Below are 25,141 nucleotides of genomic sequence, written 5' to 3' on the forward strand. Positions count from 1 at the left end.
CTAAAAGATTCTATAATTATGTTATGGGAAAATAACTACGGAGAGAATAAATCCCTCTGAGCATCAGGGTGTTCATTTGCACTGCATGGGGAACTACAGGAGAACCAAGGATGGATTAGGGATAGCCAGGATAGCTTTGTACATTGGAAATTGCGTCTGACAAATTTGGGTAAGTTTTTTTTTAAGAGGTGACCAAGACAATTGATGAGGGCAGAACGGTAGATATTGTCTATGTGAAACTCAGCAAGGCTCTTGGCAAGATCCTGTATAGTTGACTGGTTTGGAAGGTTAGATCACATGGTGAGCTAGTCAATTGGGTACAAAATTAGCTTGCTGGATGAAGGCAGAGGGTGATATTGGAGAATTGTTTATCAGGCTGGAAGCTTATGATAAATGGTGTGCCACAGGGTTGGTGCTGGGTCTTTTATTGTCTGTTTTATATATTAATGATTTGGATGAGATTGCAGGTGGCATGATCAGTAAATTGGCAAAATTGGTGGTATAGTGGACAGTGATAAACATCTAATGTTACAACAGGATTTAGATCAACTTTGAAAACGGGCAAAGGAATGACAAATGGTATTTAACTCAGACAAGTGCGAAGTGTTGCATTAAAGTTAAATCAGGGCAAAGACATACACTGCTGAATAGCAGCACCCAGGGGAGTGTTATAGAACAGAACGGCCTAAAGGCGAGCACATAGGTCCCTGAAACTGATGACACATTGGTCAGGGTTGTGAGGAAGGCATATGGTATATTGCCTTCATCAGACAGGACTCTTGAGTACAAAAGTTGGAATGCCATGATGCACCTGTACAAGCTGTTGGTGAGACCACATTTACACATGTTTCTTGGATTTTTAGCTTCCTTGTCGGTAATGATGTGATTGAATTAGAGACAGTATAGACACAATTCACTAGAATGTTACTGGAATTGGAAGTCTCGAGTTAAAAGGAGTAACTACATAGGCTTATCACAAACAAGAGAAAATCTGCACATGCTGAAAATCCAAGTAGCACACACAAAATGCTGGAGGAACTCAGCAGGCCAGGCAGCATCTATGGAAAAGAGTAAACAGTCGCCGTTTTGAATTGTGACCCTTCATCAGTCCACAGATTCAGCCTGGCCTACTGAGTTCCTCCAGCATTTTGCGTCTGTAACTACACGCACTTGGACTGTTTTCATTGGAGTGAAGGAGGCTGAGGGGTGACCTTACAGAGGTTTTTAAAATCACGAGGGGCATAAATGGTAGTCACAGTCATTTTCTCAAGCTTGATGTATCTACAACTATGTATGTTTAAGATGAGATGGGAAAGATTTAAAGTGGAGAGGCAGGTTTTCCACACAGAGGGCTGTGGATATATTCTTTCTTTTTAAATCTTTTTATTAGATTTAAACAAACATAAATGAAACATGAATATAAAGTGTTTGAGAGTACATAATTAATAGTTTAAATAGACATTCAAATATATAATAATAAAAATATATAACCTCTCAAACTCAGAACATTAATGAACAAAGAAGTAAAAAGAAAAAAAAAGAAAGACCCCAAAAAAAAGAGAGAGAAAAAAAAAACAGAAAAAAACACTAACCAACATGGGCCATTGAATAATATTAAGTACATATACAGTAGTGCCAATAGCTCCGAACCTCCATCCAAATAATTAAGGATAATATAAGTAAGGTTTAGGAAAAGACAATTCAACTCATATGAAAATGTTGAATAAATGGTCTCCAAGTTTCTTCAAATTTAACTAAAGGATCAAAATCTACACTTCAAATTTTTTCTAAACTCAAACAAGAAGTAGTTTGAGAAAACCACTGAAATACAGTAGGAGGATTAATTTCTTTCCAATTCAATAAAATAGATTTTCTAGCCATTAATGTAACAAATGCAATCATCCGTTGAGATGAAGCGGATAAACGGTTATTATCCGTCATTAGTAAACCGAAAATTGCAGTAAGAGGATGCGGTTGGAAATTAATATTTAAAACTCTTGAAATAATACTGAAAATATCTTTCCAATAATTTTGTAAACAAGGACAAGACCAGAATATACGAGTCAATGAAGCAACATCAGAATGACATCTATCGCAGGTTGAGTTAAGATGAGAATAAAATCAAGCCAGTTTATCCTTAGACATATGAGCTCTATGTACAACCTTAAATTGTATTAGGGCATGTTTAGCACAAATAGAGGACGAATTTACCAATAATAAAATTTTTTCCCATTGCTCAGTAGATATAGGACAATGCAACTCTTCTTGCCATTCCTTCTTAATTTTTTCTGATACATCTGACTGTAAGTTCATGATCATCTTATAAATGATGGCTACTAAACCCTTTTGATAAGGATTAAGGGCTAAAATTCTTTCTGTAATGTCCAATGGACATTCTTTCGAAAAAGACTAACTCATTATACAAAAAATTTCTAACTTGCAAATATCTAAAAAAATGGGTTTTAGGTAAATTATATTTATTAGATAGCTGTTCAAAGGACATAATGTTATCATCCAGAAACAGATCACGAAAACATGTTATACCTTTTGTTTTCCATAAAAGAAAAGCTTGATCCATAGATGAAGGCCGAAAAAAATAATTAGATATTATAGGACATGATAAACTAAATTTATTCAAACCAAAAAAATTATGAAATTGAAACCAAGTTCGTAATGTATATCTGACTATAGGATTAGTTATCTGTTTATTCAATTTGAATAAAGAAAAAGGAAGTGAAGATCCTAAGATTGAAATCAGTGAAAAATCTTGCACAGATTTACATTCCAAATTTACCCATTGTGGGCAAGTAGCTATAGTCCATTCTTGTGTCCAGAATATTAAATACCGTATATTAACTGCCCAATAGTAAAATCTTAAGTTTGTTAAAGCCAAGCCGCCCTCCTTCTTAGGCTTCTGTAAATATTTTTTGCCCAATCTAGGATTTTTGTTCTGCTACAAATAAGAAGATATTTTGGAGTCAATAGTATCAAAGAAAGCCTTAGGAATAAAAATTGTTAATGCTTGAAATAAATATAAGAATTTAGGTAGTATCATCATCTTAATAGCATTAACTCTACCAACCAATGACAAAGATAGTGGAGACCACCTAATAGCAAGTTGCTTAATTTGATCAACTAAAGGTAAAAAGTTAACCTTAAATAAATCTTTATGTTTTTTAGTAATTTTAATACCTAAGTAAGTAAAATAATCTGTAACAATTTTATATGGTAATTGTTTATAAATTGGAACTTGCATATTTAATGGAAATAGTTCACTCTTGTTAAAATTCAATTTATAACCAGAAAAATTACTAAATTGAGCAAGCAAAGGCGAAATAGCAGGAATAGATCTTTCAGGGTCAGATATATATATAATAACAAATCATCAGCATATAATGATACTTTATATGTCCTCTCCCCACAGGTAATACCCAGAATATTAGGTGTTTCATGAATAGCTATAGCCAAAGGTTCTAAAGCAATGTCAAATAGTAAAGGACTTAAAGGGCAACCTTGCCTTGTACCACGAAATAGCTGAAAAAAAGGGGATCTTTGATTATTGGTAAAAACCGAAGCTAAAGGTTTATGGTATATTAATTTAATCCATGATATAAATTTTGAACTAAAATTAAATTGTTGCATTGTAGTAAATAAATATGGCCATTCAACTCTATCAAATGCTTTTTCAGCATCTAAAGAAATAACACATTCTGGTATTTTAGATGAAGAAGCATAAATAATATTAATTAATTTTCTAATGTTAAAAGATGAATAGCGATTTTTAATAAATCCAGTCTGATCTTCAGAAATAATTTGAGGTAATATATTTTCTAATCTAATAACCAAAATTTTACTGAAAATCTTAAAAACCATATTTAACAAGGATATAGGCCGATAGGATGCACATTCAGTAGGGGTCTTTATCTTTTTTAAGAATTAAAGAAATAGAAGCTTCATAAAAAGATTGTGGTAATTTACCTATACTTAATGCATCTTTAAAAATTTTATAAAGCCAAGGAGAAAGTATAGAAGAAAAAGATTTTAAAAATTCTACGGGAAAACCATCTGGACCAGAAGCTTTACCAGAATTCATTGAAAAAATAGCCTTTTCTATTTCAGACTCCGTAACAGGTGTATCTAAAATTACGTTATCCTCAACAGTTACTTTTGGAATATTCAATTTCCTTGAAAATTCATTTATTATAGAAAAGTCCTTAGTGAATTCTGATTGATATAAGGAGTTATAAAAATCTTGAAAGGCTTTATTTATCTCTTTGTGGTCGATCGTCAGAGTACCATCTTGTTTACGAATCCTAGTAATCTGTCGTTTATCCGAAACAATTTTCAATTGGTTAGCCAGTAATTTACCAGACTTATCTCCATACATATAGAATTGGGTTTTTGATTTAATTAACTGACTTTCAATCGAAGAGGATAATAATAAACTATGTTCCATTTGAAGTTCCACTCTTTCTTTATAAATTTCTTTGCTAGGGGTCATTGAATAAATCTTATCAATTGCTTTGATTTTATCAACTGATGTTAATATTTTAGAATTAGTTCGTTTCCTAACTCCAGCAGAGTATGAAATAATCTGTCCACGAATATATGCTTTAAAAATATCCCACAAAATTCCACTAGAGATCTCTGCTGTAGAATTTGTTGAGAAAAACAAATCAATTTGTTGTTTAATAAAGTTAACAAAGTCTAAATCCTGCAATAAAATAGGATTAAACCTCCAAAATTTAGCATTGATATATGAATCCGTTATTTTAATAGATAACTTCAGAGGTGCATGATCAGATATGGTAATACAGTCATATTTACAATCAGTAACATCTGTAAGTAAATGGTGATCAATGAAAATGTAATCAATTCTTGAGTAATTATGATAAACATGGGAAAAGTATGAAAACTCTTTGTCATTAGGGTATAGAAAATGCCAAATTTCACAAATAGCTGAATCAATCATAAAAGAGTTAATAAGAGAAGCCGATTTATTGGGAAGAATTTGGGTGGGCTTGGATCTATCCATCAAAGGGTTTAAACAACAGTTAAAATCCCCACCCATTATCAATCTATATTGATTCAAATTAGGAAAGGATGGAAATAAGCATTTAAAAAATTCAGGACAATCAGTATTTGGAGCATAAACATTAACTAAAACAACTTTTTGATTAAAAAGTAGACCAGTAATAAGTAAAAAATCTACCTTGTGGATCTGAAATTGTTTATGATGTATAAAAGAAGTTGATGAGTCTATAAAAATAGAAACACCTCTTACTTTGGCTTGCGAATTTGAGTGATACTGTTGGCCCTTCCAAAACCTAAAAAAACGTTGACTATCCACCTTCCTTACATGAGTCTCCTGCACAAAAATAACATTGGCATTCATTCTATGGAATACTTTGAATATTTTTTTCCGTTTGATCGGATGATTTAAACCATTAGTATTCCAAGAAACAAAATTAATAATCCTATCCATATTGACAATATTTATTACAGTTAACACATAAGTTTTAAAAAAAAGTGAACTCATGAACCCGGAAGAAGGAAGTGAGTTCAAGGAGAAACCGGAAGTCACGGCACTGCAAGCAAAAAGAAAAAAAAGAAAAAGAAAAATCCCCCTCCCTCCACCCTTGAAACCCCAGGAAAAAAGCCAAAAAGAGGCAAGCAGGTAATCTAATACTAAAATTACCCCCGTGCCTCAAGACGGCAACTCAGACAAAAAAAATTGAAAAAAATACAAACAACCCATATTATAAGAAAGGGTTAATATAACAGTTAAAATATAAAATTAGTATTATATATATAACAAAAGGGTTAAAAAATTAAATTGATAAAACCCATAAATAAATAATACTAAATTAGTATTTTAAATGAAAGTTTAAAACTTTCAAACTCATCAAAACGGATATGACGTTCCAAGCACTAGAGTCTGTCGGGAAGAAGAAATGCCATTTTATTATTTTTTTTAAATCTTAATATTTAAATATTAAAAATATAAAAAAGCATATACAAACTTAAAAAAAAGGAACCTAATAAGTTATTTTCAAGGCTAATAGATTAATAATATATAAAAATAATAATAAAGTCAGAATAAACCAAAAAAAAAAGAACTTTTATTGTATATAAAAAATACATGTAAGCCATACCCAAAAAAAAACATCATTCTGTAAAAGATTGAAATTTATAGACTAATTATTACATTAGTCAACCCGATAGAGTGTCATTGTTCCAAAAAGCTTTGAGCATCCGCTGGAGATTTGAACAGCCGAGAAGTTCCGTCTTCAGAAGTAACTCTCAGGTGTGCTGGAAATAACAGCGCTTGTTTGTAGCCTTTCTGGTGAATCTTCGACATAACCGGTCTAAAAGCCATTCTTGCCCTTAAAACTTCAGGGCTATAATCTTCCAAAATACAAAATTTAATTTCTTGAAAGTTAATCGTACCCTTTTTCCGAGCCACCCGAATCAGACGCTCTTTGGTATGTGAGTAATGGATCCGGAGAATTACATGTCGTGGTTTATTTGAATCAGAACGATAGCGAGAGACACGGTATGCACGATCGATTATTGGAGGAGAGCCCAGAACTTCTGAGCCAAAGACATCCATTAGAAACTTAGAAAAGAAAGCGGTAAGATCACCGTTCTCAAATTTTTCCGGAATCCCAATTAGCCGAAGATTTTGTCTTCGAGAGCGATTTTCAAGATCAGTAATTTTAGATTTATAACGGTCCATCTGTTGAGAAGTCAAAGCTTGCTCTTGATGCAAAGTTTCGATAATACGATCTTTCTTGCGAGCGGCTTCTTCAAGTACCAAAATACTTGCTTGTTGTTTTTGTAATTCCAGTGTAAGTGTTTGAAGTTTTCCTTCGAATGATTTTAAACGCTCATCAAACGCAAAGAGCTGTGCGGTTATTTTTCTCTCCAGTCCTTCAAATTTATCTTCTATAAGCTTCACAATTGTTTCTAAAGTTATCGGTTCTTTCGTCTGTTTCGATTCTTTTGCTTTAGACATTTCAGCGAGTTGAAGATAGATCAAATAGTTAAAAAGAAAAATTCTGTATGTTTAAACCCCTTTAGAATAAGTATAAAAAGATCATTTAAGGGGTGTTTGTAGGTTAAAAAGACGTAAAAGGTTTGGAGCAAAGCCAATAGCGGTTTACTCCATAAGCGCCATCTTGAGACCCCTGTGGATATATTGACTGAGCTGCCTGGAGTTGTGAGAGGAGGAGGCATGGACAGGTGCATGGATATGAAAGATTTAGAGGACTATGGGTCAAATATGGGCAGAAGAAATCTTGCTCAAGTAGGCATCCTGCCCAGCATGAACAAATTCTACCAAAAGGCCTGTTTCCATACTGTATTACCTTATTGCTCATGACAGTGAGGGGAGGTAACATTGCCTGGGATGTGTCTCTAATTAGAAACTGATGATGACAAGATCTATTAAGCTGCTCACTGGGACCATTAAATGCTTTCAACATCTTGAAGAGCTTTCATTGTGTAATTTCTGAAAGATTTTCTTCAGTACCTGGTGAATTGGTAATTAAGAAATGTGACTACAAATGCAAAGTTCACACAGAAGACAATTAGACAATGTAATTTTTCTGTCACAATGGGCAAAGAGAAAAGCATCATTTGGAAACAAGAATATAATGAAAGTATCATGAAAGGATGGGACAATTATTTCAGTGAAAGACAACAGAGATGGTTGGCAGACTGCCTGTAGCTTTTATCAAGTTGCCACTATTACTAAAAGGTTATAGCCTATTTGTAAATGTATTTAAAACTTCTGTTTTCTCTGCAGCGACTCAAGTGGAATCCCCTCAGGAGGCTCCAGCAGTTAGCTCTGTGCCTCTAATTCCACCACCTCCACCTCCAAAGAGTGCTGCTCGTTTGCTGGCATTGGCCCTGGCAGAAAGTGCCCAACAAGCTACTGCCCACTCTCAGAAGAAGCCTCATGCAGGGGCTCAGGGCTCAGGGGACCAGCATCTGCACACCACACCTTGGACAGAACTGTGTTCAGCACTTCCTACAGCCAGCCGTCAGACTACTGTACAGCCAAGTGTCGAACCGCAGCCAGCTACGGGCCAGGTTCCCCCAAGCACTGCGCCAGGACCCACAGCTTCAGGCCAGGTAAGGGAAGAGAAAATGTAATGTCAACTGGACTCTGGATATCTGCAGCAATATAGATTGGAAATTTGAATAGAGGGCATTTCACTTGCGTCCACTACCCGAGTAGAACAAGGCAGCGTCGGATCGCGGCAATGTAAATTGAATTCTGACCAGTGACCAATCCGTGTTTGGGATTAGTTAGCAAGGGCAAATTAAAGGAAGGCAGGGGCACTCAGTTAGGACATAGAGATGCCAGGCAGGATAGTTGAATGCAACCCTGGCAGGATGTGGGAAAGCAGCGAGACCTCCAGGGTCCCTGATAACTGCAACTGTGGGACAACTCCTTCTGAGCTTCTAACAGATCATGTTAAGGAGCTGGAACTGGATGAACTCTGGATCATTTGGGACGTTGAAGTGGTGATAGATAAGGACATAGAGGTAGTACACCCAAAGTGCAGGACACAGGAAAATAGGTGACAGAAAGGGGTTAAGGAGCGAATGCAGAGTGGCCCTGTGGCCATGCCCCTCAACCACAGATATATCACTTTGCATACTGTTGAGGGGGGAAGGGGTGGGGGTTTGACCCAAGAGGAATGTCACAGTGTTTGGGTCTCTGGCACTGAGCATGGCTGTGTGACTCAGAAGAGAAGAGACGAGTTGTGGTGATAGGGGATATGTTAGGGGAACGAACAGGAGTTGCTGTGGGCAAGAACGAGATTCCAGGGTTGTGATCTCAGGATTGCTATGTGTGCCACGTGCTACTGAGGCTAGAACTGGGAAGAACAGTTTAATGTGTGGCTAAGGCAGGGGTGGGCAAACTTTTTGACCTGTGGGCCACAAAGGGTTCTAAACTTTGACAGGGGGGCCGGACCAGGAGCAGATGGACGGAGTGTTTTGGTAATACACCTCATAAGAGAAAATAAAATATCATGGGATAAGTTGAAAACATGTGCTTTAATTTCAATTGAAAATGAACAAATGCATTACAGCAAAATATCTGTCTTTGAAGTCCCATGGTATTTAGCTATTTATTGAAATGACTTTTAAAACACTGAAAATTAAATGAATAAAATACAGCTTTTTTTAATAGTAACAGTTATTATTTCAAAGCACTGAAAATTCTGTTATCCTTCAAGATATTATCATCATCACTCTCCTCCTGACTGTCTTTATTTCAAAAACGGTAGGAGATACAGGTCTACTTGTCCTGCTCCTTCTTATTCAATTGTCCCCTGCGCCAAAACTCAACAACGACCAGCACAAAGACAGAACAGTGACAGCGCGCCAGTATGAGGAGCGCGTTATTTGATCTGGAGCGCATTTTTAATTTTGAGAACGTACGTGCACCTGTGCACTACTCATGTCCATCACTTAACAGAAATGACATGTAACATGTAAGGCTTATTGAAAAAAATATTTTCAAATGAATTTTTTACATAACACAACGAAGAGACTTATTTTTAATTTCAGTGGGAACAGTGTTGTTGGTCTCCCTTTTTAGCCAACGCATCAAAGTCTGGATTTAGTTTTGTTGTGGCGATTCTCAGGATGGATCTGAGGTATTGGTCAGTTAACTTGGATCTGTGGCTGGCTTTGTTGATGTTCATGATGCTGAACGCCTGTTCACACAAATAGGTCAAGCCGAACAAAGAGTAAAGCGCAAATATGGAGTAATACGCTGCACCTCAACAAAGGTCAATGTATATAGAGTACGTCATCTATTGGGAAAACGCCAGAATTGCAGGGAAAAAACGTTAACAAGGTTTATTAATATAATTTCATCAAGTTCTGCGGGCCGGATTAAAAAGCTTAACGGGCCACATATGGCCCACAGGCCGTAGTTTGCCCATGCCTGGGCTAACTTGTTGGTGTAAGAGGGAGGGCATAAGGTTTTTGGATCATTGGGCTTTCTTCCAGGGAAAGTGGGACCAGTACAGAAGAGACAGTTTGCTCCTGAACAGGAAGGGGACTAATATCCTAGCGGGAAGGTTTGTTAACGCTGCATGGCAGGGTTTAAACTGGAGTTACAGTGGGATGGGAACCAGAGTGCCAGAACAGTTAATGGAGAGGATGTGGAGACAGATGTTGGGAAGACCTCAGACAATGTCAGGAATCAAAAGGTTACACATGGTACGACCAGTGCCCTGAGCTAAGTATATTCCAATGCAAGAAGTATCGTAGGAAAGGCGGATGAGTTCAGGGCATGGATTGGCAACTGGAATTATGACATTGTAGGCATTAGTAAGGCTTGGTTACAGAGGTGGGGGGGGGGGGTGGCAGTACTGCTTGCTCAATATTCGGGGTTCTGTTGTTTTAGATGTGACAGAGCAGGAGGGATTATATGAAGGGAGGTGGCGTTACTAGTCAGGGAAAATGTCATGGCGGTGTTCAGTCAGGCCAGACTGGAGAACTCGACTAGTGATGGATTATGGGTGAAACTGAGAAATAAGAAAGGTATGACCAAGTTAATGTGACTATATTACAGGCCACCCAACAGTCTTAGGGATTTAGAGGAACAAGTTTGTAGAGGGATCACAGGCTGTTGCAAGAAACATAAGGTTGTTATAGTAGGTGATTTTAACATATTGACTGGGACTCCCATACTGTAAAGGGACCAGATGGGCTAGAGTTTGTCAGATGTGTTCAGGACAGTTTCCTTAATCATTACTTAGAAGTCCCCATGCAAGAGCATGTGATACTGGATCTGCAATTAGGGAATAAGGCAGGGCAGATCACAGTGGTTTGTGTAGGGAAATACTTTGCATTCAATGACCATAATGCCATTATTTTCAAGTAAATATGGAAAGAGATAGGTCCGGTCTGCATGTTGAGATTCTAAATTGGAGAAAGGCAAGTATGAACAAAGGAGGTCCTTATGGAGTACAAGAAATGCAAGAGAACACTTAAGAAGAAATCAGAAAGACTAAAAGAAGGCATGAAGTTGCTCTAGCAGACAAGGTGAAGGAGAATCCTGAAGGATTCTACAGGTATGTTGAGAGCAAAAGGAGTGGAAAGGACAAAATTGGTCCTCTGGAAGACCAGAATGGTAATCCATGTGTGGATGTGCGAGATCTTAAACACATTCTTTGCATCTGTATTTACTCGGGAGATGGTTACACAGTCTAAAGAAGTGAGGGTAAGTGGGAACAATTTCATGGACCCTGTACAGATTTCAGAGGAGGAGGTGTTTTACTATTGTTACGTATCCCGTAACTATCGATGGTCTAGGGGGTAATATATTGTCTGCTGGAAATATAAAAGTCACTCAGAAGTCTGCAGGCTTCAGCCTTTTGGGGACTGCTGGGTTTCACTTGTTGGAAAGAGAGATTTGTGAGAAAAGAAACTTGCCCAGTCGATTATGATGCAAATCCATTGAATCGGGAACGTTGGTTCCCCGTTGTTAGTTCTAAGTCCTTTTGGTGTTGTCAGCCACCCGCTCCCCAGGCAAAGGAGAACGGAATGCACGTGGCTTTGAATGGCTTCCCGCTAGCACGGGAGCGATGAGCGATGGTGCGTCCTTCTGGTGCGTCGCTGGGGAACTCCCACTGCAGCCCCCCTTTTATCCTTACTCACAGGGTCTCAGATGTCAGTCAGGTTGGGATGATGCAATCTCTCCCCGTCACTCAGCCCACATTGCCCTGAGGGCTTGCACGTAGTCCAGTCCCCATTCCACAAAGGTGTCTCCAAGAGACAATGGCCGTTTTCAGTGGCTTTGTCTTGCTGAGGGGCCAAGCCACATTCCTTAAACCTTGAGGCTTCTCTCTCGTTTCCTGAGTCCAAGACCCGAGTTAGTAGCAATCTTGCGATTCTCAAGAAGGAGGGGGCTGCGATCATAACACCTCCCCTCTTAAAAGCGTTTTTACCAGCAGTTAAAAACAGAGTGGTACAGAGTCTTACAGGATTTTAGAATCCAACACAATACACAAGCTTTTCTTTTCCTTACAGAGCTATACAGTCATACATTTAATTCAGCGTCTAAACAGTTAACGATTACAGTGGCACTGCCTTTAATATTGTAACATCTTGTGCCTGACTAAAGGCTGGTAGCATCAGATTTCAACTTAACAGGCAGGGTTCCAAGGGGGTTGTCTTTGTTATTCACATGCTTTGTCAGCCATTTTTTCTATTTAAAAATGGCGCCCCATTAACCGTCACCTCTTTTCCGGTGAGTTCCTACGTGGGGGACCTGGGTAATTTGGCGAGGTACTCTCCCACCTTTCTTTTCCATAAGGGTTATTCTCTCAACACCGTGTCCCAAATTTAAATCATGTGAATTTCCACCCAATTCCTTAATGTTACATAGGTGGCTCACCCCCACGTCAGGACCTGACAGGCTGATGGGTTTCAGTTTCCTCAAGCCGCATTTAAAATTCTGCTTCTTCCCAGCACTCTCTTGAATAACAATAGCATGGGGGGCACCTTTACATTCCAAATCAACCTGTAATCGATGCGCAGGCACCGTGTTACCAAGCCATCGTTTCTGTAGCCTGGTTGCTGCTTCTGACACCAATCTAGACTTTAAATGTTCTTCATTCAATTTAGGAACTACACTTTTCCCGTTTCCCTCAACAACAGTGATCCCCCCATTGGTGAACTCCGCATGGACTTTGAACACCCCTTCGAGTACAAACAACGGGGAACTCTCACTTCCCCTGATTACCAAGGTTAACCCTTTCTTCACCGAACCAGGTCTATCTGACTCACGAGGACGGCCATTTCGTTCAACTGAATCAAATACCTCAGACTTTTCCTGAGCTTCGTTACCGGGTTCAGTACCATGTGCATCCCCGTCTTGGACACACTCAAACGGGACATTGGCCTCTTCCAGGCTTTCAACACCCGTACCTTTTTCAAATTCTAAATTCCCCCGATCCTCCCAGTTACTCTCTGGGCAGTTCCCACCCAGGGAAGGCGCAACCCTGCGAGCTGAAACAACCTCCTCGGCCCTTTCAGCAGACTTCCTCAAGGCAAGGGTACCCTTTCCATCTAGGACTGCCCTCATTTCATTATCGGAATACCTTTAGAATTTTCCACTTCAAAAATTCCAAATTCTGCCAACCCAGACAGATCACCCTTGTCCAACTCTGGACCTCTTAACCGCTCAAACGGTTCCTCATCTTTACTTTCTGCTCCTAGAATCTTTCTCCTCTCTAATGGCAGATCTACCTCCTTTCCCTTACTCTCTTTCACTTTACTACTCTTCGTTTTTCCACCCTCAGAACCCTCGTGGTACAGGGTCGGTAGGAACGTCTCGGCCAAATCAATACTGGCCAGATTTAAACTGCTCGCTTTCTCAGCTGCCTTTCTTGACAGGCTGCGAGTGCTCGGGCCTGTGGGACAGACTTGCGACACGAGGGGCGGGGCTGCAATCCTCACAGGCTGTTTGGGCCGTGTCATGGCTGCCCAAACCTTACCACCGGCTAAATCATTACCGAGAAGGACGTCAGCGTCAGTTCTCGGGAATTCTGATGGCACCCCTATTTCAACTGGTCCAGACACCAGCTCACAACCCATAATGACCTTATGTAATGGCACCATTTCTATCTGTTTACTTATTCCCTGCACCGCGACCATTCCCCTTTTCCGACCAAAATCTAGTACCTTTCTGCTGATCAACGATAGCTCCGCCCCTGTGTCTCTCCAGATTCGCACGGGAACTGGTGTGTCTCCCTCCTTCACGGACACGGTTCCATGTGACAGACAAGTCTCCGATCCTTCTCATACTCTGTCTACCCAGGGCTCTCTTGTCGATTTACTGATTACCATGGCACACCCAATAGGGATTGCTGCTTTCCCTTTTCCTATCTCTTTCCTCGGAGCAAAGCATCGAGAGGCAATATACCCTCCCTTTCCACAATTAAAACAGGTCAAGCCCGGAAATCTCTGGCCGTCTTGCCTTTCCCCCTCTCCCTTACCACTAGCTCCCAGTGAGACCTCTGCCTCACTCGGCGGACTTTCTCGATCGTTCCCATGGTCTCTCTGGGAACTTTTATTCGAGGAAAACTTTGTCTTGTGGGTTAGGGCATATTCATCCGCGAACCTAGCAAATTCTGAAATGGACTGATTCGGCTTTTCATTCAAATACATCCGGATGTCCTCCGAAACACAACCTTTAAATTCCTCAATCAAAAGTAACTCCCTGAGATGCCCATAATCCTCGTCCACCTTTTCCGCGGTGCACCAACGGTCCAAGAGCACACCCTTCTCATAGGCAAACTCGGTATACATCTGATTCCCCCCTTTTCGTAAATTTCTGAACTTTTGTCTATAGGCTTCAGCTACTAGCTCGTAACCCCGGAGAATGGCTGCCTTCACCTGGTCATAATTCTCTTCCCCTTCTGTGGGCAATGCGGCATAGGCCCGCTGTGCCTTCTCTCTTAACACACTTTGTAACAACGCCACCCACTGTGCCCTGGGCCACTTCTGATTCACCGCCACTTTCTCAAAAAGCAAGAAATAACTATCAACATCCGTCTCCTCGAACGGAGGTACCAACCTCAACGCCCGACTAATATCAAACCGCTCCTCTCGGTCTGACCCTTGATCTCTTCGCTTGTGCCTTAACTTATCCATCTCTAAGTCATGTTTCCTCTGTTTCTCTGCCTCCTCATACTTCTCCAAGTCATGTTTCCTCTGTTTCTCTGCCTCCTCATATTCTCTCTCCCTCTGTTTCTCTTTTTCAGCTGCTTCGAGCTGTTTTAACTGTATTTCATGCTCTCTTTCTTTCTCTTTCTTGGCTGCTTCTAGCTGCTTTGACTTAATTTCATGTTCCAACCTTAATTTCTCCACCTCTAACTGAGCCGTCCCACTTGTTGATACCTTTTCAGGGATATCTTCCAATACCTCAGCTTCAAACACATTCTTCCCAATGTAATACTGAGTTATGGCCCTTCGCATCTCCCACTTTTTCATGGACGACCTCACTTCTGCGAGGTTCAACCCCTTCCCCAAATTTAACAAGTCTGATTTGGTGGCCGCCTCTAGCGCCTCCACAGTCGGATTTTTCATAAATTCACCCACGTCCATCTTTGCTAGTTTCCCGTCTGGCTACCTGTGTAATCAGATTCAAGTTTGGACTTACAAGCCCGATTCACTGGCCTCCCAATTTGGTGTCAAATCCTGAGACAAGAACCCCAATTTGTTACGTATCCCGTAACTGGATCACTTACCAACAAAGATGGAGAGGTCTGATAGTACTACTTTTAAAAGTCTTTATTTATAAAGAGGCACAAAAGTAAGGTTAATACAAACATTCAGATAATATACGTCGTCAATACTCAATCTAAAGCGCGGGTATAGTAATAATCATCATTAAGAAATCGTTCTATCGTTTGTCTAGGGGATAATATATTGTCCGCTGGAAATATAAAAGTCACTCAGAAGTCTGCAGGCTTCAGCCTTTTGGGGACCGCTGGGTTTCACTTGTTGGAAAGAGAGATTTGTGAGAAAAGAAACTTGCCCAGTCGTTTATGAAGCAAATCCATTGAATCGGGAACGTTGGTTCCCCGTTGTTAGTTCGAAGTCCTTTTCGGTGTTATCAGCCACCCGCTCCCCAGGCAAAGGAGAACGGAACGCACGTGGCTTTGAATGGCTTCCCGCTAGCACGGGAGCGATGAGCGATGGTGTGTCCTTCTGGTGCGTCGCTGGGGAACTGCCCACTGCAGCCCCCCTTTTATCCTTACTCACGGGGTCTCAGATGTCAGTCAGGTTGGGATGATGCAATCTCTCCCCGTCACTCAGCCCACATTGCCCTGAGGGCTTGCACGTAGTCCAGTCCCCATTCCACAAAGGTGTCTCCAAGAGACAATGGCCGTTTTCCGTGGCTTTGTCTTGCTGAGGGGCCAGGCCACATTCCTTAAACCTTGAGGCTTCTCTCTCATTTCCTGAGTCCAAGACCCGAGTTAGTAGCAATCTTGCGAGTCTCAAGAAGGAGGGGGCTGCGATCATAACACTATCCTGAGACAAATCAGGGTGGATAAATCCTCAAAGTCTGACAAGGTGCTCCCTCAGACCCTACAGAAAACAAGTGCAGAAATTACCACAGCCTGGCAGAGATATTTAAAACATCATTAACGACAGGAGAGGGACCAGAGGATTGTGGGAAAGTTATTTGAAGGTATTCTAAGGAGCGGGATATATTTGGATAGACATGGACTGATTAAGGATAGTCAGCGTGGCTTCATGCATGCTAGGTCATGCCTAACCAATCTTAGAGTTTTTCGAAGAAGTTTCCAGGAAAGTGAATGAAGGCAAGGCAATGGATGTTGTCTACATGGACTTTAGTAAGCCATTTGATAGGATCCCACATGGGAATCTATTCAAGAAGGCTCAGTCGCTCAGCATATGAGATGAGGTAATAAATTGGATTAGACATTGGTTTTGTGGGAGAAGCCAAGGAATGGTAGTAGATGGTTGCCTCTGTGACTGGAGGCCTGTGACCAGTGGTTTGCATCAGGAATTGATGCCGGGTCCTTCGTTGTTTGTCATCTAATTCAATGATCTGGATGATAATGTGATTAACTAGATCAGCAAATTCGCAGATGACCCCAAGATTGGGGGTGTAGTAGACAATGAGGAAAGCTGTCATGGCTTGCAGAGGGATCTGCATCAGCTGGGAAAATGAGCTGAAAAATGGCAGATCGAATTCAGCGCAGACAAGTGTGAGATTTTGCACCTCAGTAGGACCAATCGGTAGGTCTTGCACAGGGAACACTAGGGCACTGAGGAGTGTGGTGGAACAAAGGAATACAGGTCCATAATTTGTTGAAAGCAGTGTTACAGGTAGACAGGGTCACAAAGAAAGCTTTTGGCACATTGGCCATCATAAATCAATGTATTGAGTACAGGAGATGAGATTTTATGTTGAAATTGTATAAGACGTTGGTGAGGCCTAATTTGAAGTATTAAGTAGTTTTGATCACTTGCCTGCAGGAAAGATGTAAAGAAGGTTGAAAGAGTACAGAGAAAATTTACCAGGGATGTCGGTTCTGGGGGACCTGGATTATAAGGGAAGGTTGAATAGGTTAGGACTGTATTCTTTAGAACGTAGAAGATTGACAGAAGATTTGATAGAAGTATACAAAATTATGAGGGGTATAGATAGGGTAAATGCAAGCAAGCTTTTTCCATTGAGGTTTGGTGGGACTACAACCAGAGGTCATGGGCTAAGGTTAAAAGGTGAGAAGTTTAACAGTAACATGAGTGGAATGAAGGGTAACCTAGTGCAGGTCAATGGAAATGGGCATTCTCTATGTCTCAGCTACTTCTCACTCAGTTTAGCATGGCACTTGCTCAGAAGGTTCACCCATTGTTTGTCTTTATATTTTATAATACCATACAGTATCAAAGCACAAAATTTTATTTGTTGCTCTATTTACATCAGGCAGCTAAATGAAAGAAAGAAAAGGGACCATTCTCTCATTCAAATATACATTTTAAAACTTGGTATACAGTTAAAATGTTAAGTTCTATTAGTTCACTGCGAATGAGTGAAAGATTTCAGATCTGCATAAAGTGCACCTGAGATTACAGTCCTCGAACTGAGCCTCCCTGTCAGGGAATCTGTACTCACACATATTATCTCGGAGTGATCGGGGGAGAACAGTGGGATTCCATTGTTCAAGCTGGCAAAGAGAAAATGAAAATGGAAGGTTGCTAATTGCACATCACGGATATTAAGCTTCAGGCATCAAATCTGAACAGAGAATCATTCACAGTATGGGGTTTAAGAGAGGAAACACTGAGAATTGAAATAATGTAAGAATAAAATGTTTCTTGGAGATGATGGTTTTTGGTTCACCTCCTGTTTTTTCACTTTCTAGGTTCGAACAGCAGTGTCTCCAGGAGTTCCTGTCAAGCAATCTGAACCACGTGAGCTCGAGCAGGCCGGGTCAGCTCTCGGCCCCGGTACTGGCTGTGTTAATCGAGCTGCCACAGGCCTGGACATTTACTGTGGACATCAGGGGAAAGCAAGAGGCAATGCCCAAGCACCAGTTACACACCCAAGAGCAGAGACTGCCCCTGTGGATCACAGTGTCTACGGTGCCAGTCCACCAGTGCCTCCCCTCCGATCAGTGGAAAGCAGGGTGCCACCTAATCATTCCGGGTCTGAGACCATTACAGCTTCCAACTTCCATTCGTTCCTGGCTTCAACGACGATACCATCATCCATTGAAGATGCTTTACCCCAACCTCCTCCTCCCAAGCCACCTTTTCTGTGCCAGTCACATCCTTATCATTCCAAGATGGAATCCTTACCAGATATGGATAACCACTTCCACCAGAAGCATGCTCATTCCATGAAGCCTGTCTTGTACCAGTGCCGGGCTGACAGTGTCCCTCAGCACTTATCCTGTCCATCCAGGTCAGAGAGCACTCCACAACATCTGCACTATGGTTCCCGGCCTGAAAACATTCCCGCAGCCGCATCTCGTTTCAACAATTTTACCAGCCAGCCCAAAGCGGTCTCCGTTCACCTTCCCAAACCTCGGCTGTCCCGGTCAGATTACGTCCCGGTGGGGAATCCAGTCATGCGACCGTTTGTGTGCCCACATTCCCAGTTTGAGGAGCCTGTATACCCAGCGATAAGGCGGGTGCACTCTCTGCATGTGCCATCATCTTCCATCAGGTCGGTTCCCATTTCAAGAACTGAGGTGCCTCCAGATGATGAGCTCTACTATTATCAGAGACCGATCTACCAGTACAAGCCCTGCCAGGCTCCACCACTTCAGTCAGATTACCATGTCACTCAGCTGCAGCCATACTTTGAAAATGGTCGAGTCCAGTACAGGTACAGCCCTTACTCCACCTCTGGACTTAACCTGCACGGGACTGACTGTATGATTTATGATCTTGCCGATTCCTACGGTTCAGTAAGGCTAAGGCATTTCCATTCTTTCACAAGCCGAGATATCCCACCCTACGTGGGTAGATTTCAGGGTAAAGTCTTCCCATATCCCAATGCACCTCCATATCCACGCAGCGCTGCGCATGCCAATGCAATGAGTAGGGAGCACAGTTTTGTGAGTCGAGATGTGCCACCATCTCCAGATGTGAAGCTGGCGCACATGATGTGGGACCCAGAGGAAATTGAGAAGTCCCGCTTCCAGTCCATTCGCCGAGAGGTCCGCAGCCGCCAGAAGACCAAGGGGTTAGTAATGTCGCAGTATGACAATGTGTCCCCCAACTTGCAGGAAGAATTTGGTGGCCTAGAGATCAGCCACTCCAGAAGTAAGTCAGATCCTGGGAAAACTGGCATGGTGGTGAGTGAGGGAAAAGAGAGATGGCATCCTGCCACCTCAAAGAGCTCAGACATTGATCCACAGTATGTCCGTCAGTCACCAGACTGTGAGCTGGACAGTGGAGCGTACCTTGAGCCAATGACTCCTCACCACCAACCCTTTGGAAACGGGCAACTTGAAAAGCCAGCACTTCCTCAAAAACAGAACCCCAACAGGACCAGAAGGCCACAGGAACCTGCCTATGAACAAACACAATATGATTCCTGTCAAAGGTCCTCTACAGATTCCAAAGGGGGGCAGACGTACAACACACACTCTGCAGGTTATGGCTTGAAACATAGACCAGATCACCCAGAATCGCGAACATATCCATCCGCAACTGGTAAATACATGCTTGCTTCTCATGAGCCTTTACAGACTTATGAAGATTCCTTTCGGACAGCAATTGACAGGCCAGATTTAGAGAGAGCAAAAGTGAGAGGAGCTGGAGGGGAGCACCCTACCAGAGACTGTTACACCAAGGAGGGCGAGGAGCTTGTCAAGCCATTGTTATCGAGCCAAGCTGAGAGGAGTTATGGCACCAAATTCCAGCAGCATCCCGAACCACTGGGAAGGGAACAGTCGCTGTCGTACCCATACCCCTGCCTTGGCCACCCGAGCAGTAAGCGGCACAGTACACTGACGGTGATGTCTCAGTATGATAACTTGGATGACTGTCACACTCTGGCTCAGCAGCAGAAACGAGGGCTGGGAGGAAGTGCCCCATATGTACCTCCGAGCTACAGTCAACCCCCAGGCAGGACATTTAGCACTGCTTTGGGCCAGGGAAGCTTCATATCTACAGAGCTGGCAATGCAGAGGGCTGAGACAGAAGTACACGTGGAATGAGCAGAAGTTTTACTCTGTACAGTCTCTGCTGGGCAGTGGACTGTTTTATTTTTCAAAAGATAACCCGAGTACTGTTTTTAAATGCATAGTATGTGGAATGTTGGGCCTTCTGTGTTGTGTATTTTGAGCACATATATGAAATGTGAGACTGCATTTTGTGCCCTCGGTGAATGACTCTCAGCTTAGTGTTTACGATTGTCAAGATTCTGCACGAGGCTCAACACTTAAAGGGGATTATCTTCCTAAATTCCTTCTAACAAGAACAGTTACTGTTCCGTAGAGCTGCTGGGGAGAAGTTGTTAATTCTCTCTGCCTTGATCAAATCCCCACCTCCCACACACTGGCTCTCATTTTCTGCTGCAGGGCTGGCTCTGTCTTAGTCAACCCTCAACTCACATACAGGTGCGTAAACACGCGCACGTGCACGCACATGCAGGCACAGACACACACACACACCCCTCCTGTTATAACTGTCTCTGTCTACACCCAATCACCTTTCAACTACATGCTCCGGTTGAATAAATAATTACGTATGTTCCGATAGACTTCCTCTCTGGTAGTAAACAGTCTCAGAAGGCTGGTCCTTTTCTATTTTGAAGTTTAGTTTATTTGAAGCACAGTGCTCACCCTCCACTTGGCTTTCTAACCAGTCACCAGTGATGAAAAATAACTACACGAAGTACCACCTGCCTAATGCTGAGTGACCACCTCAATGTCAGCCTTAACCGGAAGCTATTCCAGTTTGGGAGTAGGTAAATTCAGCTGATTTTAGATAAACTTTTTTTTTTAAACCTATTATCCTTCTATGTAGATACTAACATACTGTTCCAGGCATCCTAACTAACAAATTGTGCCATTTGATTTGATGTACCAAGGCTTTAATAATTTTCGTATCCAGTTTAGAGTCCTGTATATTAATTGAGTCCAGACCTGTCACCTCGAGTATTCTCCCTGTGCATCTACCTGTATAAACAGGCTACAGACAGCCCTCGGCACAGATTCTGCATTAAAATTTATAGATAGCGTTCAGAAAGGGTCATTGAAAGTGAGAAATCCTCCATCACAGACCTCAGTGTACTGAGATTATCCTTCAGACTAGTGGGACAGCAGGTGTCTTTATTAATCACTGGAGCCAGCAGGAGAATGTTTAGACAATTGTCATATTGTTTCAAGCAGTAACAGAAGTAGTGGAAATACTTTGCAGGGTAACAAGAGGTAACAGTCCAGACTTTCCATCAGGGCAGGAGATGATCAACTTTTAAACTAGATCAGAGGTGGTGTCAGTGAGAAGTGTGTACGTGGAGCAGTGGGTGGGAAATTAAATTGCAGAAGGTTTGAGAGAAGGTGGCAGGTAAGGGAAATTAGATGGCTAAAGGAACAATAGTCTCGGGTAAAGTGGATGTTTTCCAGAAGAGACATGGAACCAGCAATTCAGAAAAGGTGGAAATGATAAGAGTAGGCCGCTGGAGTGCGAAAAGCATGGGCAGTCTGGCTAAGTGGGGATTTTTAATGTGGCTCAGGAATGTCAAGAAAGATGTGTAGACCCTGAGGGTGCAGGCCATCGTCTCAGCCATGTATTTAACAGGGATCCCACCCAAGGCCACACCCACTGTAGTATTTTCCATTGTAGTGTTGTCACCAAAGCTGTTGCATTGGTGTTGATATAATTGTAGCATTTGCTGGCCTCTCTGTTAGTAAAACTAGCCAGAAAGTTGTTATTCATGAAAAGGCTAATAGTTTAACTGAATGTGTAACTCTTAATGATGGTGACATCCCCAACAAAACTAGATAATCCTTTTGAAATTGTTGCCGGAATATTCATATGACATATTGGCGCCATGGTAGCGTAGCAATTAGCGCAACACTATTACAGCTCGGGGCGTTCTGGAGTTCAGAGTTTAATTCCGGTACAATTCTGTAAGGAGTCCCTGTATGTCCTCCCCGTGGAATGCGTGGGTTTTCCTCCAGGTGCTCTGGTTTCCTCCCACAGTCATTCCAGGTAGGTTAACTGGTCATTGTAAATTATCCCGGGATTAGTTTAGTGTTAATTGGGTTTGTCGGGGTTTGCTTGGGTGGCACGGCTCAAAGGGCTGTCTCCGCACTGTATCAATAAGTAAATAGATAGATATTCAGTCAGAAAGGGGCAATATGCAAGGCTGCAGTCATCACTGTCTGGGTGTGTAGCGAACATTCTTCACTAACTGAAATTGGATCATTACCTCCACTAAATTATGCAACATGCGGAAGGTAAACTGAAGTAGAACCCTTTCTGCAGGTCAGTTCTGCAACAGTTCAGCTGTCTGTGTTTGTGCTTGTGTGTGATAGACCTCAGTTAGATCTCTTCCTATCAAGTATAAAACTAATTTCAAAGAGTTGTGCATTGTTTCAGTGAATAGAGTACACTGTACAGTGGCAAAACAAAGTGGAAACAAACTAAGATGTCTGGAAATATACAGCAGGCACATGTCAGTCTGTGAGTGTGAGGTGGATTTTAGATGCCACAGCTGTCCCTACATGAACTTGGCTCATTGGGTACACTGTGCATTTCTAGCATTTTCAAATTTTGTTTCAGATTACCACTATTCCCATTATATTTAAGATGGGAATGAAACCCTCTGAATAATTAAGGGTCTTACATATGTTGGTTAATGGACAGGAATAACGATTTATCCTCAGTAAAAATTACATGCTGTGACATCGCCTGTAAACTTAGCTGTGACCCTTCAATCAGCAAGCTTGTTTAGATAACTGCGGCGTACTCCATATAAGATAGTGTAAAATGGGCTCTGACCTCCTTCGGATTATCATTAATGCATTGTCAGTCTTAATATATGAAGGGGTCAGTGTTGCTGCAGCTCCAGTTAGAGCTAGCTATTGTGTCAAACCGTGGTAAGAGCATGAAGTGTATGTTTCACCCAGTGCCTGAAAAACCAAGTCAAGATCGTTTGTACTTAACTTGTGCTAATGAGACATAATGTTTGAAAAACACATCAGTGGTTTTATTTAAGAGAAATATAATAGCCCAAGTTTGCAACACACCTGAATTCCTGATGAATCCAGTCCTGGGAATCTGTCTCCCAGCTATCAATTGCTACCTGTAATTGATCTCTCTTTTCTGTGTCTTTTTGAGTTTGTCTTGGTGTAAAGAGTGATGAGCAAACCTGGTGTAATTAAGTGTAAATACTGGATTCTGTTTGTGATTCCTGTACATACTGAACACTTCCCTGCTGCTGGCTAATGCCAATTGTGTATTGGAACCAGAGTTTGTTCTTTTGTACTGAATCCTGATGAAGCTGGACTTGCACAATTCAGCAGTATTGCGTTGTTCCATCACACAGGATCTCAGCTGCATTACATAAAAAAGGCAACATCAACTAAAAACATCTTGGCTCTGGTTTACTCAGGAGTTAGTGTCTAAAATCTTAAAGATGACTTAAGGGATCCACAATGTGGTTTGCACAATCTGGACCGTAACTTACCATATCTCTTGTCTCTGTTCTAATGAATTACATTCAGGACAAAATGTGTGTGGTTCCCCTGCAGAAGTACACATGCCAACCATAGACTGATACCCTTCAGTGTGGCTCTCTATCATGTGTTGCATTCATCAGTCATCACCTGCAGTGCAGTTTTAGCAGGGTAATATCCAGGAGGCTTTGAGATACTTTCCAACCTCTTCAGCTAAGGAGTTACTAAAAAAAAATCTCCTGAATTACTTACATTACAGTTGCAAGAAAAAGTTTGTGAACCTTTTGCAATTATCTGGTTTATTGCATTAATTACTCATAAAATGTAGTCTGATCATCTTCTGTCACAATAATAGACAAACACAATCTGCCTATACTAATCACACAAACAATTGTACTTTTCTTGTCTTTATTGAACAGATTGTTTAATCATTCACTGTCCAGGCTGGAAAAAGTGTGTGAATCTTTATATTTAATAACTGGAAGAATCCTCCTTTAGCAGCAGTAACCTCCACCACATATTCCCTGTAATTGCTGATCAGACTTGCACAACGGCAAGGAGGAATTTTAGACCATTCCTTCATACAAATCTGTTTCAGTTCATCAATATTTCTGGGATACCTTGCATGAACAGCCATCTTCAGGTCATGCCACGGCATCTCAATTGGGTTAACGCCTAGACTCTGACTTGGCCATTCCAAAACACAAGTTTTTCTTATTTTTAAGGCATTTTGTTGTTTATTTACTCATGTTTTGGATCATTTACTTGTTGCATCGTGCAACTTCTATAAGCTTCAGGTAATGGACTGCTACCCTGACATTCTTCTGTAAAATGTCTTGATACAATTTTGAGTTCATTGTTCCCTCAAGCTGTCCAGGCCCTGAGGCAACAAAGTAGTCCCAAACCATGATACTCCTTCCACCATGCTTCACAGTTGGGATGTGGTGTTGGTGTACAGTGCCCTTCTTCCTCCAAACATCGAAGTGTGTATTTCTGCCAAAAAGTTAACTCTTGTCTCATCTCTCCACAGAACATTGTCCTAGAAGCATTGTGGAATATTCAGGTGTTCTTTTGCAAACTTGAAACATGCAGCAATGTGTTTTTTTTTTGGAGAGCAGTGATTTCCCCGTGGTATCCTTCCATGAACAGCATTCTTGTTCAGTACATTTCTTATAGTGGACACATTAACAGATTTTAGTAAGGTTGGGAGATTTATGCTGGTTTTTTGCTGTTACCCTTGGGTTCTTTTTCGCCTCCTTCAGCACTGCATGTGCTCTTGGGGTTATCTTTGCAGGATGCCTAGTCTGAGTAACAATACTGAATTTCCTCCATTTGTAGACAGTTTCTCTTACTGTGGGCTGTTGAACACTCAGGTCTTTACAAATGCTTTAGCCTTTTCCAGCTTCTTGAATCACTACAATTTTTCT

At 41.4% G+C, this 25,141-nt stretch overlaps 1 protein-coding gene across 13 annotated transcripts in view; it reads left to right on the plus strand.

Moving 5' to 3' along the window:
* The window catches only part of LOC132385221 (rho GTPase-activating protein 32-like), a 556,026-nt gene extending 535,189 nt beyond the window's left edge, over window positions 1-20,837 (plus strand). For all 13 annotated transcript variants that reach the window (XM_059957165.1, XM_059957162.1, XM_059957163.1 and 10 more), the window contains 2 exons: window positions 7,811-8,139; window positions 17,940-20,837. In XM_059957165.1, coding sequence (XP_059813148.1) covers window positions 7,811-8,139; window positions 17,940-20,246 — 2,636 coding nt within the window. In that variant the 3' untranslated portion in view covers window positions 20,247-20,837. The remainder of the gene's footprint in view (window positions 1-7,810; window positions 8,140-17,939) is intronic.
* The last annotated feature ends 4,304 nt before the right edge of the window (window positions 20,838-25,141 follow it).

Source organism: Hypanus sabinus, chromosome X2, assembly GCF_030144855.1.
Source record: "Hypanus sabinus isolate sHypSab1 chromosome X2, sHypSab1.hap1, whole genome shotgun sequence".
NCBI lineage: Eukaryota > Metazoa > Chordata > Chondrichthyes > Myliobatiformes > Dasyatidae > Hypanus > Hypanus sabinus.